Here is a 20251-nt window from a genome sequence, read left to right as displayed (position 1 = left end):
CAATCTTGTTATCTATTAGGAATGCACAGTCTTAATCCAACTCCCCCTACAACTTTAATCGGATATAGAAAATCACCAGAGATCCCAATTTTCCCATTATGTCACAAGGACAGCTAAAGCAGCTCTATATGAGGCCCCTTAGTTCATATTTCTGGTCCCCTAGTGAGTATGACGTTGGAAAGTGGGATATTGTAGTACAGTATATTGAAATCATCAATAATAACTTTTTAACATTTGAGTGGAATTCAGCATTAACCTGTGATTAGTCCTGTATTACACAGTGGTTGCCTGTTGACTGGCTCTCCTATATTAGCAATGCTCTAGATCTCTTATAGTTAGGATACCTTGCAGGTAATTCAGCCTTGCGGTAGTTACACATTCCAGTACCACAAATTACAAATGTAACTGTCTGTTTTAGCATTCTTTATATTTATGAAATTCAATCTCAAAAATAAACTAAATTCCCTATCAATCTTTTTTGTTGTTTATATTCAACTACTAACCCCCACGATTTTTAACAAAAACATAAAATGACTCATTGATGGAATACGCAATCCCCTACTAACAGCGAATGTGTGACTATTTTTAAGTGTAGCTGCATTTCTTTTTCTTGCGATATATAAGTCTTTGCCAACATTGTATTTTATATTATATTTTGCTAGCCTTTAAAGTTAATATGAATATTGTATTTTGTGAGGCAGTTAGCTTCACTGTAGCATTATATGGGGGATATGGCATACTTGGTTTGCCCTTCCATATATTTAGCTCTTTCTGCTGTATGTAGAAATACGAAGTCCTCTTGGGAAAACTTTAATTGCATCCAGTGAATTTCACAGCAAACAGCATCAAAAGGTAATACATATTCTGGAAGCATTCTCCTCTGTATTTTTATATTGCTTGCTAAGTATTAGAGTAAATTAAGTTGGCTGAATTTGTGCCAGCAGAAGATGGTGTATAATAAAAATTTTCACTTTTTTGACCACCATAAGTAGAGTTATGATGATTTACTGGGAAAACCACAAAAAAATTCTAAGAAATACGCAATAGCGGCATGAGCAGAATTGCTGTTTTTTTCCGGCTAGTGATATCATGCTCCTTATTTTAAAAACTAATTTTCGTCCTTAATCCTCCCTAACACCATTTATAAGTATTTAAATTTATTATAGCCAGGCTAAACAGCCCCATTCTAGGTTGTCAATGGCAGGTTCATGTTTCACTAATCTGAAGAAGAATGTTGTGTTAAAGAAAAACCTGATTGTATTATGAGTAATTAATTATGTAATATCCAAGTATTTCAAAAACGCCTTTATTTTTGATCTTTTAGGGCCTAGTTGTCATGGTCAGGGGGTCATGTCAACAAAATCCTTACCGTTTCTAAAAGGAAACTGTCAACAAGAGCATTATCACTTGGGGACAGATCATCTGGATGTGCCAATGACTAATTAGAAACATAGAAAAAGATGGAGCCGTCACTGGCTGATTACTCCCCAATTCATGCACTGCTAATGCAAACCATATTTGATACCGACTTTTACCACCAATTATTTCTAGCACAAACTTTTGATTTATTTTATTACATTTTTATTTCAGTCAGTCTAAAAGGTGAAGTTTTGACTCTCTATGTGCTGGTTGAAAACATTGAGCATGCAACGCATGTAGGGAATTGTAGTTGAACTACAGCACTTGCTCATGAGGATTTCATCATCTAGATATTAGCTATCAATCTACAGGGAATCTGTGTGAATATTAGAATGGACCGGTCAGCTCTACTTGTATTCCCCATGAAATAACAATGCTAGATCTTTTCTTAGAACTCTGTGTTTTGCCATTCCACTGTTATTCCTCCTGGAAATATATGAATAGATTGACAACTGGGCGTTACCATTCCCGCTTACCAATAGGGTGTATTCCTACACAATCTGATATGGACTGCCCTAATTGGCCAATGATTGGAGAGTGTAGAGAGACATCCCATTGACAAGCGGCTCATTAGATCACTCCTAATCATAATGAGAATGATTCCAATAAAATAAATATAATAGGGAGTAGCTCTGTAGTCAATTGTGGAACAATTGATTGGAATTGATTGAAGTCCGTGTAGATTTATCCTCTATGTAACCATCTTTTTTTACTTTAGCACTTCTGATCCTCTTGTTTAGATTCATTTCCTATTTAGTTCTAATTGGTTTTGCTAGTGCAATGTATGTTAATGCCTGGAGGACAAATGGTCCATAAATAACAATTAAAGAAGTCCTCATATATAAAAATAAAGATTCCCCGTATGTGCCAGTCACATAAGTCCCCTTAAATGAAAACTGAAATTCCAATAAAAGAATCACCTACCTTTTTGGGTACCAGCCGGAAAATTGAATGTTATAATAAAACATCCTAACATCTAAAAAATTATATTTCAATCTCTGTTTAATGTCAGCAAATCAGAGGTGACCAAGAGACAGAAGTTTTGCAGTATGCTAATAGCAGAGAACTTCCCAAGTTTAATTTTTTTGCCCAAAAATTGGCTGAATTGGATAGTTGAGCTGAAATGTAAAGTGCAGTATCTAGAAATTTTAATGGTAGATTAAAGTGACTTAAATGTGTGATAGCCTTACCTGGAGAATCTGCTGCTGATTTATCTAAAAAATATTGTGCTGATATGCTACACTGACATGATATTAACATTCTGTCACGTCTGTGGGGTATGTGGACCCACTAGGCTGTTCTGCCCTAGCGGAGTAGCAGCTGGCCAAACAAAAGTCAATAACAACTGGAGTTCCTGTATAGAAGTTTTTGACAGAAATGTGGCGTAGAAGACACTATGGCGTAGCAGACTCCTTGGCACAGATGACACTTGGCGTGGCAGATGACACTAGGCGTGACAGATAACACTTGGTGTGGCAGATGATGATTGACATGTTTTTGTGTTACTTCTTTATGTACTATTTTACAGTACAATATAAGGCTACATTCACACTGCGTTTGTGGTGCACATTGGAGGTATGTGACAGAAAATTATCCTGATGTATACATAGAATGTGTCCATAGAGCCCCATTGACCCAATGTATGCCAAAAGGGTGTCCTTTTGGAGTACATTGGGGTGGTATGCGTTGGTAAACCTTCTTCTTTTTACTGTATTGAAAAGCGTAATTGACTACGCTATTTAATATAGAGGTATCCTGCAAAAAAAAAGTTAATTGTCTATTTTATATTTTTTTTATAATGGGGGTCAAGAGGTGACATATACCACTGTAACCCTGTACAGTGGCATATGTAGGAGGCTTCTGTCAGAGAAATACATTGGGAGCATTTCACAATTTTTATGTCCAATGTTTGCGGAATAGCACATAAAAGCAGTAACACAATTACAGAATAAAGACTTTGAATGTTAATAAACTTTCAATGTTTATTAGCTATATATTTTTTTTAAATTTAATACAGAAATGTCCCTTTCAAATGTTATGATAGAATACTCAATATCTCAGACCATCAGAAGAGTGGTAATTTTTGGCTGCGTATTTATTGATTTTATGTGAATTCTCACGGGATATTTAATAATTATAACCACAGTTAGAATATCTCTGGCAGGATAACTTTTGGTATGCATGAGGCCGAAGTAATAGTTTAGACAAAAAGGTCTTTGTTGACTATAGCAACCAATGAGATCCTTTATTTAATTCTATTAACTTTTTTAATCCTGCACTAGATTATTCAGTTAAAACGTGAATCTGATTGGTTACTAGAATAACCTTTTGTCTGCATTAGTTTATGGATAAGGTCCGGAGTACTTTCCTAACTGTTTCCCACTCTCGATGGGATTACAAAAAGAAAAGATAGTCTAGAAGCAAAGGTAAGAAAGTGTTAGTAGTATATGTCAATACTCACTACCTGTCCTTGAAGGTGAGTGAAATCAAGGAACTCTTCCGGGAGCATGGAGATCCAACATTGTCACTCATGTGCCTTCGGCCAGGCATTTAACCAAACTTATCTAAACAGTAGAGAGGGTGCCTATGGAAAGACACTGTATATAGTCATTTTAATTCTTCAATGCTCACTACTATGGGCTTGGGGCTTTCTTAAATGTACACACTCAGATCGTAACATCATTACTAATTTGACAAGAAGACAAGGCAGCACATCCAAAAAAAGGGAACTTTATTCACCCAGTGCAACATTTCAGTCCAACAGGACCTTTCTCAAGCACCACTTGCTTCTGTCTTCTTGTCTATCTAAGGGGACTCTAGATCAAGTCCAATTGAGGCCAGACTATCCAGTGCTGTGATACTTTGTATTTTGTATATCATTTCTAATTTATCATAAGATATTACTATTGTTTGTTTAAAAAGGAAAAAGTTTGTATTATTCTGTAGGTTTACTAAGCAGTATTTTGTGGTCTGTTTTCTGACAATGTGTTGTATATCATGTTCCCTTTCCACATAAATGAACTTCCTCTGTAGGCCTTGTACAAGGATACTCACAAAAGCAATCACTAAGAAGTTAGAAGGAAATGAAATAGGATTACTTTGTTTTCATGGCACATACTACACTACGTGTCTGGCATATCTAGGAGCTGGACCAGGGACACATTCGTTTTGCTTTTTGTAAAAGAGTTTATCAGGTAGATCGCCAACTGAGTAATAATACATAGTTCACTGTCATGTGCAATTTTCTTATACTAACTGTTAATTATTCATATAAAAATCTCACACAGATGCAACATGACTTGGCTCATCTATGAAAGTCGCAACGTTTTGGATGAAAATAAACTCAATACTGTATGCTTAGTCTGGGCTTTCACTTGCATATATAAATTCCCTGTCCTTTCTAAGCAATGAATCATGCAGTTTATATCAGCTTCAAAGTGCAGAATTCTCATTGGGAAATGCTCTTTGAATAGATTAATCTGTATGGACTGAAAGCACACAAATGACCACATCATAGAAACCATAGGCTGAGGTAACTTAGAAGAGTTTGAGCTCAGTTTCTCTCCATCCCCCGTCTCCACGGGTAGTATGAGGCTGTGTTCACACGAGCACATTAACGTCCATAATGGACGAACGTATTTCGGCCAGAAGTCCCGGACCGAACTCAGTGCAGGGAGCCGGGCTCCTAGCATCATAATTATGTACGACGCTAGGAGTCCCTGCCTCTCTGCAGGACAACTGTCCCGTACTGTAATCATGTTTTCAGTACGGGACAGTAGTTCCACGGAGAGGCAGGGACTCCTAGCATCGTACATAACTATGATGCTAGGAGCCCGGCTCCCTGCACTGAGTTCGGTCCGGGACTTCTGGCCGAAATACGTTCGTCCATTACGGACGTTAATGTGCTCGTGTGAACCCAGCCTGAAGGTACTCAAGGATTCCCTACTCCACATGTAACTTACTATCAGCAAAGTGAGGGGGCAACTCTACAACAGCCACTTTGTTCCTCCCTTCTACAAGGGATAGGAAGAGGAAAGGACTCCTGTCCCCAAATGGGATTTCTAGGTAATGCATAGACTATATTTAAAGATTACTATATAAAAATACGCTGCGCCCGAGCTTCAGGCAATGGGCCATACAGTTTAGCCTGAGCAAAGCTCAGGGCAGAGTGTAGCTTTAGCTGAAAAATGGCTAGAGCCACGATTTTGTTTTTGTTTTAACCCCTAAATGACCAAGCTATTAAAAAATGCTTTTCCATCGTCGCATTCAAAGAGCTATAACTTCTTTATTTTTGCGTCGACATAGCTGTATAAGGTCTTGTTTTTTTGCAAGACAAGTTGTATATTTTAATAGCACCATTTTGGGGTACATATAATTTATTGATTAACTTTCATTAACTTTTTTTCGGGGGAATGGAAAAAAAACAGCAATTTCACCACACTTTTTTGTGTCCTAAATTGACGTTGTTTACAGTGTGGTAATACAGTGTGGTAACATAACTACTTTATTCAACGGGTCATTACGATTGCAGCGATAACAAATTTATATAGTTCTCTTATGTTTTACTACTTTTACACTTTTACTACTTTTACAAAATGATTTGTTTTTGTGTCGCCATATTTTAGGAGCCATAACTTTTTTATTTTTCTGCCAATGCAGTTGTATGAGGGATTTTTTTGCGGGACGACTTTAGTTTTTATTGGTACCATTTTGGAGTACATACGATGTTTTGATCACTTTTTATCAAATTTTTTTGGAGGCAGGATGAACAGAAATCAATTCTGGCATTATTTTTTGAAAAATTATTTAACTTTATTTTTTACAGCGTTCACCGTGCAGGTTAAATATTGTAATAGCTTTATAGGTGGGGTCGTTACGGATGCAGCAATACAAAATATGTCATTTTTTTAAACTTTTTTTTTTTTCATAATACAACATTTTGTATGGGTAAAAAAAATCTTTTTACTTGGGATATTTATTTATTTATTATAAACTTTACTAGACTTTTTTTAAAACTTTCTTTTTAGTCCCACTATGGGACTTTACTGTGCGATCATCTGATCTCTTTTATAATACACTGCAGTGACCTTCATCCCACGATTCCTCCCTGGGGAAACACCATGTTTTCACATCTTCCACTTGTTGAAGAGGATATGATTTAGACCTCACACGGTGTCAAGACTTTGGGAGATTTGTACAGCGATGGGACTTTTCGATCATTTATACAAATCCAAGAATTATATTAAGTACCACGTACATCATTTTATAGGTATCAGCAACTGAGACACGCTATTCAGAGCCAATTTCCAAATGTGTCATGCCCCATATCTGATTATCCATTAATTGACATTTTTATATCTCAGGGACCCAGAGGTATTATATAAGCCTTATACACATATTTTTGGGAATTAAATTGGAATCCACTCAATTAGCATCCAAGACCAGGTCGAAATCACTTGTTCCCGGTCTGTCTTCGAAAGATTGGGTGGAAGCACTGGCATGCCCACTTTATGTCTCTCCTGCAGTTAACAACCGCATGCCCCAACTATATTTTATGCATTTATGCTACTTATCTCCAACACGTCTTCATAAAATGGGGATCATCCCACACAACAGATGACATAGATGTTCTATATCACATGCTGACTTCTGGCATATGGCATGGGAATGCTCGTATATTAATTCCTTTTGGAAAGACATCACATCGCAGTTGACATCTATTCTGGGGATTCCTGTGCCAGTCACCCCCAAAGTGTGCCTTCTTGGTCTCTTAGATGAGTCGTCGTGGCCACGTCATACTAGGATTTTTCTTAGGGAATCTATATTTTTTGCTCGAAAGGCCACTGCACTCTCGTGAATGGGAGATAAATCTCCAACTTTGGTCAATGGAAGAGACTGATAAACACAACAATTCTCTATGAGAAAATGGTATATGCGCACAGAGGCTGCCCCCAAAAATTTCAGAAGGTGTGGGGGATATGGAACACATCCCCATTGGCTCTCTCTTCTCCGAGATTGCTGAGAGTCTTTTCTCTGATCTTTGAGGTTCTTGGAGGGCGCAACCATGGGCTATATAGATGCCCCCTCGCTGTACATAATTATTATTAGGATGGTCTATATGTCATGTACCCCATAAACATTAAATTCTCTGAAAACCAAAATGCAGTTACATATAGTTGTGTGCTGAACTCACTTGTGCAATGTTAAGTTGAATTATGTTCTGTTTTTAAGTTCATCAACAAAGTATGTATACCACACTACACACATCCCCCTGGTTTATGTTGTGCATTTTGTGTGTAGATGTGGGACTTGAGTATTTTTTTCCGGTTTAACCGGATATTCAATCTCCTATTATTTTTCTTCATCTCATTCTGTATATGTACACATTGTATTTCATTAACTGTTCAATAAAACGAGTTTAAAAAAATGTGGAAAAAATTCATAATTACCCAAAAATGGTACCAATAAATACGATGTCGTTCCACTAAAAACAAAGTCATCTTACAAAAAATAAGCCTACATACAGCTTCGTCGATGGAAAGTTAAAAATGCTATGCATCTTGGAATACAGTGACACAAAAAAATAAGTTTTAATGTTTTTTTATTGTGCCAAAGTATATAGCATAGTAGTAAAAACTGTATAAATTTGGTATTGTAATCATAACGACGAATAGAATCAACTTTGCATATTATTTAGACACGATGACTGCCTTAAAAGAAAGTCCAAAGAAACAATAGCAAAATAGATTCCCCCTCCCAATTTTTTTTATAGAAGTTACTCAATAAACTATATGTACCTCAAATTAATCTTATAAAAACTACAAGTTGACCTGCAAAATCATACAACAACATTGAAAAAAACTTTAAAAAGTTATGACAGCTGGAAAAAAATGTTAATGGTTATTCCCATCTAGGACATTTATGGCATATCCACAGTAATTTTATTCATTTTTGTTTTTTCGTCCCCACATTCCAAAAGCCATAACATTTTTAATTTTCCATCGATATTGCCACATAAGGGCTGTTTTTTTGCAGGACAAGTTGTCGTTTTTCACGGCACCATAAATTGTAAAACATTCTTTGTGGGGTGGAATGGAAAAAAACAGTGATTCCTCCATTATTTTTTGGCTTCCGTTTTTACAGCGTTCCTCGAGCATTAAAACCCACATGTTATCTTTGTTCTGCGGGTTAGTACGATTACGGCGATGCCAAATCCATACGGATTTTGTTATGTTTTACAACTTTTACAAATTATTTGTGAAGGCTTGTTTTTTTTTGCAAAGCGAGTTGTAGTTTATATTGGTACACTTTTGGGGCAGATGCAACTTTTTGATCGCTTTTTATTCTGTTTTTTTGTGCAGTTGTTTACTTTTTTTTTTAATAGGAGCACAAAGATGGCAGACCCTGGGGGCATTTATTAGGCCCCCAAGCAGCCATAACAACTATCGGCAACCCGGAATCGCATCGGGGGATGAGCTGTCGGAGAGGTCGCCCCCATGTTTCTAACTGCTTAGATGCCGTAGCATCTAAGTGGTTTGACAGACAGGATCGGCATTATCTCTGTTCCTGGCCATTGCAGTGAGGTGTCGGCTGTTACATACAGCTGACTACCACTAAGTATGGAGCGTGCTTAGGACGTGGCCTGAGCCTGAGCCGTAACTCTATGTCAAATGTTGGAAAGGGGTTACATTTTACCACCAACATATGCTCACACAGTGGCTTAGGGAAGTGCCCACTAGGGAAAACCTTGGCCTATGAATGACAGTTTAAGAAACCTTAAGGAGATTTCTGGCTAAAAAAAATTACAGTGCATCCAGTGTTACATGCCTTTGTCATGTAACTCTAAATTGAATTCTGCCCGCTTCTGCGATTTTGACTCCCAGCACTGCCCAGCCAAAATTTAGTAGTCCAATACTTGCTAATATCATGTTGACACCGGCACCTGCAGTGAGTTTGCTCCTCCCCTCCTCCTGGTGATGCATCCCCTTGCTTTATCCTCCCCCTGCTACTGCTCCCATCCACCACTCCCACATTGCGCCTCCTGCATGTATTTATCACGTGAATGCTGCCCGTCTCTCACTATCCAAATTGTACAAAGCACTATTTTGTAGGGATGAAGGGAGTGGTGGGGTGTGGAAATGCAGTTTGAGAAGGACATGGAGGCAGGTAGAAGTCAGGAAGGTGTACTAGGCTGGGAGAGAGCAGGGAAACAGATACTGAGTGTGGGAGGGATCAGATATGTAGAATCAAGGAGCGGAGATATGGGGAGTCAGAGTGTGAAGGGAGGTAGTAAGGGTTGGAGGGAGTTGGACAGCAGATATGCCACTAAGTATGATGGTATTTGACGTTTTTTGGGAGTGCGCACTCTGTTCATGGACCGCCAATGACAGAAAGTATGGCTTGTAGCAATCTGGATTCCCACTCTTTCATTGGCTGAGCTAGTGCAAGTGATCAGATGATTATTAGCATTCCACTTAGTCAATGAGAGCTTGTAGAACACTATTTTTAGGTTTATATATCAGAGTATCAGCTGTGAAGATAAAATGACTAGCAGACTGAACTCTTAAAATAAACATACAGTACTCTACAGATTGGAAAAACCGCAGACTGCTTGATAATTTGCCAAGATTAGTAAATACACAGTTAGGTACAGTATATCTTCAGAAATGTAAATATAGAATTCCACTAATTGGAACAATGTTAAAAATGGACCTAAAAAAAATATTTCTTCTCTATCAGTGTCATTTGTGATCACAACTATCTTATATACTGTACGTTCATTGACTTGAGGTGAATACTTGAAGCTAATTTCTGCATGTATTGCTTGGATGTCTGCCCTTACATAAGGCTAAATTTATCTGATTGGCATGAACTTTCTGTGAGCAGGTTAAATCAGTTGTATTCCCACGACAATACATTACAGGTCATATCAATATTACAAGATATTAACCAGCTACTAGGTATAGTCTGTAATGTATGAACATGTTATTCAGGGTGAGAATATCTGCAATGCATTTACAAAAATAACTATACAAGGATCTTTTGTTAATGTATCAGGACTAGCTCTACATACAAGCGCTGTACCTGTGTCTGTGGTAACATCAGGGGCGCAAATATAGTGGTGCAGTGGTAGCAGTACCATAAAAGCAAGGATTAGCTGCAGCGCTGAGTGGGACAAAGAAAAGGAAAATATATATATAATTTTTATTTATTATTTTTTTTGAGGGCGGTAGTGCAAAATAGTTTAAAATAGCAGTTAACAGACTTTTAGAACTTTTTAGTTTCAAAGGTATTTAAGAAATGGAAAAGGTCCAGATTGCGTAGAAGCAACAGAGATCGAGTATAAAGTATTCAGTTGAAGCATAGAAACTCTTAAAAGGAATAGTAAATAAAAAAAAGAACAATAACATGGCAAGGTATAGTAGAGATAATATCAAGAATACTAGCTGAGAGTATATCTTCTCAGTCAAGAAGGAAAATATCCACCGACAAGATATTACAGCAAAATATAATGGAAGTTCGGAGGATGCATGGTGGCGAGCCAGGGTGAACTTGATTTGTGGGATAACCTCTTCAAACTTGTATTAATATATAAACTGTACACAGGCATTAAAGGTGAATAATTCAGCTAAAAGATAGTATATATGTTGTAACTGTACTATTATATACTAAATATTGTGCCTTGTGCAGTCAGATAGGTGCATTTTAACTCATAAACATAATAAACATTATGTGGATAAATACAAGTCTACTGTATTATTAAGACAATATTGACAAAAAGTGCATATAATATTTAGTAGCAATTAATAAATATATCTTTATTGTTTGCAGGTATGGGAAAATTGTATCGACTAAGGCAATCCTGGACAAAAACACAAATCAATGCAAAGGTATGTAAAAAGATTTCTTTGAAATTGCTGGGTTCTGACTTGAATGAACCACAATCTGTTCCGGATTAAGTTGTGCTGATTATAGAAATGTAAAACTGTTCAGCATGTTATATCTCCAGGGTTTAGCATGGTATTTCTTGGCATGACACCAATGTGGTTTGCATAGAAAGCTCTATGGTTTCATGCATGTAAGAATTTTCTTAGTTTCTGCTTCGGGCTATTTATTGCATCCAAGTGTTAAACCTAGATTGTTTGCGGAACTATTAGGATGCTCTACATTTATATATTGCACTTATTGCAAATTGAGGGCTTTGGGTTTCTTTTGAGTGGGGGTTGTAAAGATGTAGCCAAGTTTATCTTGACTCTGATAACACACTGCAGAGTGATATCACACAACAAAAGCCATCGAAAGCTGTTGAAAAAGTCAAGTTTAAGTTTCTTGACTTCGCTACATCTGTATATACATTTTCTAATTTCCTTGTCAGTATTATTGTGATAACTATAGATTTTATATCCTAATCCAAGTTATGCCAGGTATGTACCACAAAAAGTTCAGGGATGATGGCATAGTGGTTTGTATATGCATAGGGACTTAAGATGCGGACCATGTCAGAAAGAGTTGTTTACTCTGTGGTAGTTTTATACTCAATCGGACAGTTAATTTGGATATGATGGAAGCGATTGCGATCCCAGTCACAGATGTTGTTGTGACCTTTCAGACTAACTTCCAGTGGCAATATGGGAAAAGTAGTAGCCTAAGGGCTCATTCAGACGAGAGTGATTCTCATCCGTGTGCTGTGCGTTGAAACAATTGACTTCAGTTTTCACGCAGCGAGTGTCTATTGCGTGAAACTCGCTGCATGTCCTATATTGGTTTCACGCACCTAATCGCCCATTAAAGTCAATGGGTGCGTGAAAACCACAGAGGGAACACGGAGGCACATCCGTGTGCTGTCCGTGTTTCACCGATCAATTACATTGAAAACATTTAAAAAAAAGAAGTGCTTGCAAGTGATTGAAGAACACATGCCACACGCAAAGCACGCTGATGCAAAACGCAACGCACACGGACAGATTTACGAGCGTTTTTTTCTTATCCCCAAACAGTCAAGTAGTTTGTGGTATGGTCCTGCAAAGGGCACCATGAATATATGTGGTTTGTGCTATTTTGCATAAACAAGAGTTTGGGATTAAACAAATTTATGATGAGAAAAGTGGAAGGGGGACTTAGTTTTCTTAACCTACGTGGATATAATCTACTATAGCATGTTTTAAAGGGGTTTTCCAGCTTCTCACAACTGATGACCTATCCACCGGATAGGTCATCATTACATGATCTGCGGGGGTCTGACACTCGGGTCCCGCACAGGTCAGCTGGTCCGGTGCCACCATGCATCAGACATACAAGCCGGAAGCGGTTAGCTCCGGCCACGGAATAGCGGCCTATTCAAGTGAATAGGAGCAGACCTGCAGTTCTGCAGCACGGCCGCTATGCTATGTACAGAGCCAGCTGCTTCCGGGCTCCTTACATAGCATTATGTGCCACAACCTTGCAGGGCACCGGAGCGGCTTATTGGGTGTCGGACCCGCACCAATGACATACTGATGACCTATTCGGTGGATAGGTCATTAGTTGTCAGAAGGTGGACTATACCATTAAGCAGACGTTTGTCAGACTGGTTGCATGATACTTCAGACCATCCTCTTTAGAACAGCAGTTAGCATGGAATCTAATGGCTCTAGTTCATTCAAAATATGCAACAATTCCAGGTAACATTAAACGGTCAATTCTTTTAAGAGATACAATTGTTACATGGAGAGCTCTACAAAAAAATTATGATATTTGCAATCAATGTTTAAAACTTATGCCCTTGAGGGGGAATCCAGAATTTGTAGTTGGGCAATCTAATAAATTGTTTACACATTGGAAAAATAATGTGGATAAAGTGTTAGGAGACAATACATACTCAAGAAACCAATGCAGAAAATCCAAAGCAAATTTAACATAAAAAATCATTAACACCTACAGTATTTTCAAATAAAAGCTTTTTGCTCTGTTATATCCAGAGAGGCTCCTATTAATCTTTTAACTCCATCTCTACGGGATCACATAAGAGATCTATATTTCTGCTTTACACTATTCCTAATTCTAAACTAATCCCCATGTCTCCTAAAATGGTCTTTAAGTGATGGGAGAAGACTCTGGGGGAACTCTGAGGTTTTTAAGTATATCACAAATGGAACAATTTACTTTCGAAAACATATTATTAATGAAGAATTGAAAAATACTCAATTAAAAATGGGGCATCAGGCCTTTTTTGCATTTACACTTCCTCCAACAAACACTAAACCAGATGGGAAGATGATATGCGCAAGCTGTGATGAATCTCGGTCAGATTTTTTCCATGGCTTACGGACAGAGATTTTGACACATAAAGAATCTCCGGCTGAAACATCATTTTGGAGGTGGAAATTGTTTCTTACGCATAAATTCTCTGCCTTCAGATAAAGCACATGCTATTAGACTATTTTCCCTGACACAATGGTACCTTACAGAGGATTTAAACGGGATGTTAGGGGCATTAAAGTTCACGTAATTTTAGATTTCATGCCTAAGATCTCTATACCACTCTCAAATAACCTCTTAACACATACATAGATGTCAGAGGAAGATTACCCAGATACTTTATATTCCGGAATTCAAATTAAACCTTAAATTCTTAGTTATATCTCCCCTTAAATATTTGGATTGACCTCCTCGGTTAAAGTTTTTTTTAATGTAATCTCATGGGAGGCTTACTGCACTGTTTATGTATTTTTCATTTGATATGTTAATCACATAATATAGCTATGTAACCTGTTAACATGTCATTGAATGACTCATCTCTGTATGTACCGTAATTTAAATTTGAGAAAAGTCAATAAAATATAATTAAAAAGAAAAAAATATACTGCATTCCTAGCCAGAATAGGACATGGTTTAAAATGTCCTGCGAGTTGGGTTTGAAAAGTTGGGGGCTATGTTTAAGCAGGTTGTCCTCTTTTTACATGCCTTTTTGTTAGAATGATGCCCCAAAAATAAGCTTATCTCATGGGACTCCCGGGGATCAGCTGTAACCTGCAGGGGGAACCCTAGAGCAATTGTTCATTTCTCCTGCACCACCACAGGGTAAATAAAGCATAACATGGTACTCCTTGAAATCAATGAGCTGTCAATGCATATGTGGGTATGAGCGCTGCTTATCCTCCATTTCAGTCACTGCTCGGATTGTGAATCGCCGACATAGCAGTAGCAGCGATTCACAGTATTACAACCTTCTCCCATTGAAGTGGGAGAAGGCTGTATTACTGTGAACCGCCGCTACATGTGTGTCGGCGATTAACAGTATGAGCAGTGACCAGAATGAAGAGTAAGCAATGCTCATATGAGCGCTGCGGCCCCTTCAAAACAGCTAATCGGTGGGGTTCCCGGCAGTCGAACCCCGAGCAATCAGCTATGTATGGCCTATTGTGAGGATAGGCCATGAATTTTTGGGGACTGGAAAACCCCTTTATGGACACGACCAATTTTGGCCTTGAGGACATAACAATATTTTCCTCTTTGCATCCTGGTGCTCATAAATGTTTTATTTTTTGTTTGACTTAGATGTATGAGACTTTTGCAGGACAAGTTTTAATTTATGTAGGTGTAATTTTTTGGTTCATTTACATTATTGGTTCATTTATCAAAATATTTATTTTGTCGGAAATGCAGAAACAACGGTGCTGCTGCGTTTTTTGTTTTTTTTTACATCATACACAGATCATCATAAATAATGTTATACATTTGTTGTACAGTTTAATACGGTCCTGCCGTTACCAAATATGTGTATATTATTTCATGTTTTGGGACTTATATTTAACATTACTTTTTTTTTTTTTAAATAAGTTGAACTTTTTTCTTTTAATCCCTTAGGGGGATTTGTCAATTTGGGTTTTATTTTTTAACTTTAATGTACTGGCATACATCTATATACCAGTACATTAGCCTGTGTACTGATTATACACAGGCAGTTGTTAGGGAATATCTCAGTAAAATAACTATTAATGCATAATTTCCTAGCTCTATAGTTTTCAAAAGCAAATAAATACACTCACACTCACTCACACACACGCACGCACGCACGCACGCACGCACGCACGCACACACACACACACACACACACACACACACACACACACACACTGCAACCTATTTCAGAAAACATAAAACACTTTTAAATACAGTGCATCAAGAGTTTTCTAAATCCTGCGATCAGCCACGGGATAAATGAGATATGTAGGTTTATATAATCTTGAAACACTATTTTATCATTTGAAAGGGTTACGTAAATTAACCCAAGGCATTTTACAGCGTATAAGGAGCAATATCATAGCCAGCATTGACCTTTTGTTTTCTGGAGCGCCTCTGCATTATACATATATTTTGATATAATAAAATGTGAGTCGTAGGAATAGATTGCATGGTATTGTTCTAGATGCATATAGTAAGAGGTGTAGTGCTTGATCTGGCAGCAGTCCCTAAGTTACTTTCATATCTTTGGGCGCTGACAGAATGAATAATCTATGCCTACCGGATAGGGAATAGAAGGGAGTTAAAATGCCAAACATATAGGCACATTTCACTGAATGTGAATTACTATCATCTACATCTGTCCCCACTGACTGGTTAATTATGTGCATGCAGGTTTACTTGCAGTTGAATGAATACTTATTGCCATCTATATTCCATCCTGATCTTCCATTGTGTATCATAAAGCAAACTGAGCAGCCGGAGAATCATTATATTTGTCAAACAAAATATGCTGCAAGTATCGTATATTTACTGTTCAATCTTCAGGTCCGGGTCATTCATCCATGTCTAAGTGCCTGTGTGAGCCTCGCTGAATAATGTAACCTATTTTGTTTGCAGAACGGTCAGTTTCAAATTTCCCACATAAATGCAAGGAAACGAGAGTGATCGGCAGTGGGGTTAAAGTGGTGAAAGTACTTGCCGTAACAGTATTTCCTAATTATATGTTGATAGATTAATATTGGTACTTTATGCAAAGTATCACTGACAGCTGACAGCTTTTTCTAAATAAAAGCCGATTCAGAAGATTTAGCTGCAGATCCCCCTACAACAACAACTGTAGGGGGACATGTAGTATTACATGGCGCCCATTCATTTGAATGTAATATATGGTCACGCTTAGTGCTGCAGAGCAGTAGCTCTTGTCCATGGATCTCCGCTACGGTCAATAGGAAGAGGTTCTTGAGCAAAATTAAAGTGGTTGTCCGGTTTCAGCAAATCATTGTTATGTTTTGTATAATTATAAATTATACAATTTTCCAATATACTATCTTTATTTTTTCATCATGGTTTTCAAGATCTATGCTTGCTGTTTTTCAGTAGGAACCTTCATTGTATACTTCCTGTGGATTCAATTCCGTCCATGGTCATGTGATGGACACACAGGTGCTGGGCTCTATACAAGATGCAGGAATGATACACATACTGTAATAGTAAGGAGTCCTGCACCTGTGTGTCCATCACGTGACCAGGACAGAATTGTATCCACTGGAAGTAAACAATGAATGTTCCTACTGAATAACAACAAGCAGAGATCTTGAAAACGATGAGGAATTAATAAAGTATATTGGAAAATTGTATAACTTTTAATTATACAAAAAAGAACATTAATTTGTGAAAACGGGACAACCCCATTAAGGCCCAATCACAATAGGGAGTATGGAAAGGGATTGTTCTGATTGCTTTACCTCTTTAACTCTATCACTGTGTGAAAGGAAGGATTTGGAGCTCTGTAACAGTAAAGTGGAGCCGTATGAAGATTTATTATGTTAATGATCATCACAGAAATTTAAACCAATTCACCCTAGACTATCAATGATGGACTCACTAAACTATAGACCACCAGAGATAATATCAGTAAAACCTTCAATATGCCAAACCACCGAAAAGGTACTCAATACACCTTTCCTTCTTTAGACCACCACAGATAAAATAATTATCCCCTTAAAGGTGGTGATCTCATCAGACAACCCCTTTAACCACCCAAACCTCTTTACACCCATAGAGTATCAGAATTATTAGGTGTTAACCCTTATAACATCTTAGCGCTCCAAGAATATTACCATTAAACTGTTCCCCAACCTAGACCCAAAAATGTTTTAGTAATTAACCCTGAAACCATTCTAGACCACCCAGGAAGACTGCCTTTAACCTCAAATCACTCAAATGTTACTGTTTCTTTTCTGACTTGCTAGGAATCAATATGTCTAGTCAGAGCATTCAGATAATTTTATATTTCAGCTATTAGTAAGGATTCTTCTACAGTCTACAAGCTGTCAGATAAATATCTCTGCACTAATTTACTTATCAGGGCTGTTACCAAACTCTTTATAACTTTCAAGTCATTCTAGAAAGTCAAGATTTCAGTGGAGCACCTCTTGTTCTGTAGTTACTATAGAATGAGAATATATTTCATTGTCACTTTGCTCAGCTCACTGGCTGAGATGGCTCTCTGAATGACAAAGGTACAAGAGTCTCGCTTGGGGCCGTAAATATTGATTTCAAATTACGCTCACATTTTTCATGTTACGGTATTGGCTAAATCATTTTAAAATAATCTCTTTTACTTGAATTCCCTTACAGACAGTGTTCACTGAAATATGATTTGGGAAAGAAAACAATTTGGGAAAGAAAACAATTCGTATTCTTATGTGGGGGGAATATTACTCAACCATTTCATGTTAATAAAACTCCACTCCGAATAGGATTTTTAAATTACAACATGGATTATGGTAGAAGTAAAATGTATTAGCCCTGAGGTCTTAATGAAAACAGATATTTAGATTTCTTTTGTATTTTTACTGTCACACACTGTTTCTATACTGCTAGATTTAACTATTCTTAAAATAAAGTGTAAAGATACATCACAGCTGATGAGCAGGCTTTCCAGTCAATTACTTGAAAATGACTGTAGCCGTTGGCAGATACCCTGTCGTTTCACCACTAATAACATCCTTGTCAAAAGTTTGTAATGGTAGATATGCATTGGAAGCTATCAGTAACATGACAGCACTGATGTCTATGATTTTTTTTTTGCAGTTTTAGTATAAAATGTATCTTTTCATAAGAGATCATTATAATTTTGACTACAAGAGAGAGAGCTTGACATAGAATGATATAGAGTACTTTTTATATAGCTTTGCTGGAACTTACAAAAATTAATGGATTTAGAATACCAATAAACAATTACTTTCAATGCATACAGTATATATGGTTTTTATGCTTTAGGATATATGCTTTACCTATAATTTTGTTCCTAAACATATAATAAAATAAATTTCCTTCACAATCTCTATTGCATACAGTACATTTCTGTATTGAGATGTTTTAATACAAATCATATAGCAAATGTGGATGTATAAAAGTTAAAGGAGTTGTCCTATCTATTTACAAAATATGCCATAAATGTCTGATAGATGCAGGTCCCACATCTGGGACCCGCACCTACCTCCAGAACAGGGGTTCCCCAACTGTGTTCCGCTTATTGTGGCGGGTGCTGGCCGCCGCATCTATATGAAGAGTCAAAGGACTGCATTAGAAGTAGAGATAGATGCGAGTCCCAGATCTGGGACCTGCTTCTGTTATATTTATGGCATATCCTGTGGATATGTCATAAATGTCTAAAATGGGAATACCCCTTTAAAGGGGCTGTCCTATCTGGATAACCTTTTCCATATGCCCTATTGGGCTCGGAACCCCCATCTATGAGCCACTGCAAAGACTAGCTCCTGATCTGGTAGACTTGACGTGACCATGTACTACTTGGTCGTTTATTCATTTGTATGAGAAACATTTATTTCAAAATGACTAGCTACACGCAGATTTTCTCAAAAGCTTCATTCTAAGAAGGGGTTTTCCAGTTGTTCACTAGTCTCCTAAATGAGTGATTTATCATATAAATAGAACGTGTCATAAAACAATTATTGGAGGCAAACCAACCACTGAAATCCCAACTAATCAAAAAATATAGATAGATTTTCTCATGACATGTAGAGGACACATATTTAATTGAAATGTAATAAAACTAATTTGGTAAGATTATATTAAAATGCATTGTGATTCACTGAAAGACAATTAGAGTTGTATGAATTTAACAAAATTCCTTTGTGGTCCGATTCTATCAAATCGGCCATCCGATTAGGTTCGTTCCGAATAAATTTGTCGCAAAATGAAATGTTTAACTCTCATGTCTAACTCTCATTTCTAACTCTCAATTTTCTTTAGAACTGTATCGAGCTCCTTTCAAGCATTTACGCCAAGCCAGCATTAGTAATGTGAAAGTGACAGCAATATATATGGGTAGAGTGAGGGATAAAAGCAATACATTTTACAAAGGCTGTCTGCTTGGCATTATGGGAGAGCCCCCGAGGTCTTTCTAATCTGTTTGCTAAATCTGAAAACTTTTGGGAAATTCAGCCCCAATTTGATTTGTGTAGAATCCATTTGCTCACCTCTACAGACAAGTGAAATTTGATAAAATATGGGGTCCTATATAAGTCGTTTTTTTTTTATAATAAGATATCCTTCGGGTGGGTGCAAACTTTTTTTTTCTTTTCTATTCTTTTTTTTCTTATTCAATTGTGTTCCTTTATATTCCTACCTACGTTTTGGTATGTGTCTTTTAATATGTTCTTTGTATTTGTATTATATTTTGAGCATTATGCTTTGAGCCCATCCTTGAATCACAAAGTGCTAATAAAAAAGCTTCACAAATTGTTAAAAGAAGAAAGGTTACAGATTATATTTCTAACGGTCCTTTATGTATATTGTACCAAAAATGTTGTGTTTTGCGGAAGTTTATGTTATCATTAAAGAAAGTGGCATGGGGCGT

The 20251-nt window shown here is 37.2% G+C and overlaps 1 protein-coding gene across 1 annotated transcript in view; it reads left to right on the top strand.

The window, feature by feature from the left end:
- RBMS3 (RNA binding motif single stranded interacting protein 3) overlaps positions 1-20251 on the top strand; it is a 546958-nt gene that overhangs the window by 153880 nt on the left and 372827 nt on the right. The window contains exon 3 of the mRNA XM_075828609.1: positions 11251-11309. Within this exon, the coding sequence (XP_075684724.1) occupies positions 11251-11309 (59 nt within the window). The remainder of the gene's footprint in view (positions 1-11250; positions 11310-20251) is intronic.

The sequence above is a fragment of the Rhinoderma darwinii genome, chromosome 5, assembly GCF_050947455.1.
Source record: "Rhinoderma darwinii isolate aRhiDar2 chromosome 5, aRhiDar2.hap1, whole genome shotgun sequence".
Classification (NCBI taxonomy): Eukaryota; Metazoa; Chordata; class Amphibia; order Anura; family Rhinodermatidae; genus Rhinoderma; species Rhinoderma darwinii.
Note: the sequence above shows the minus strand (reverse complement) of the source record. Positions and strands in the feature narration are given on the sequence as shown.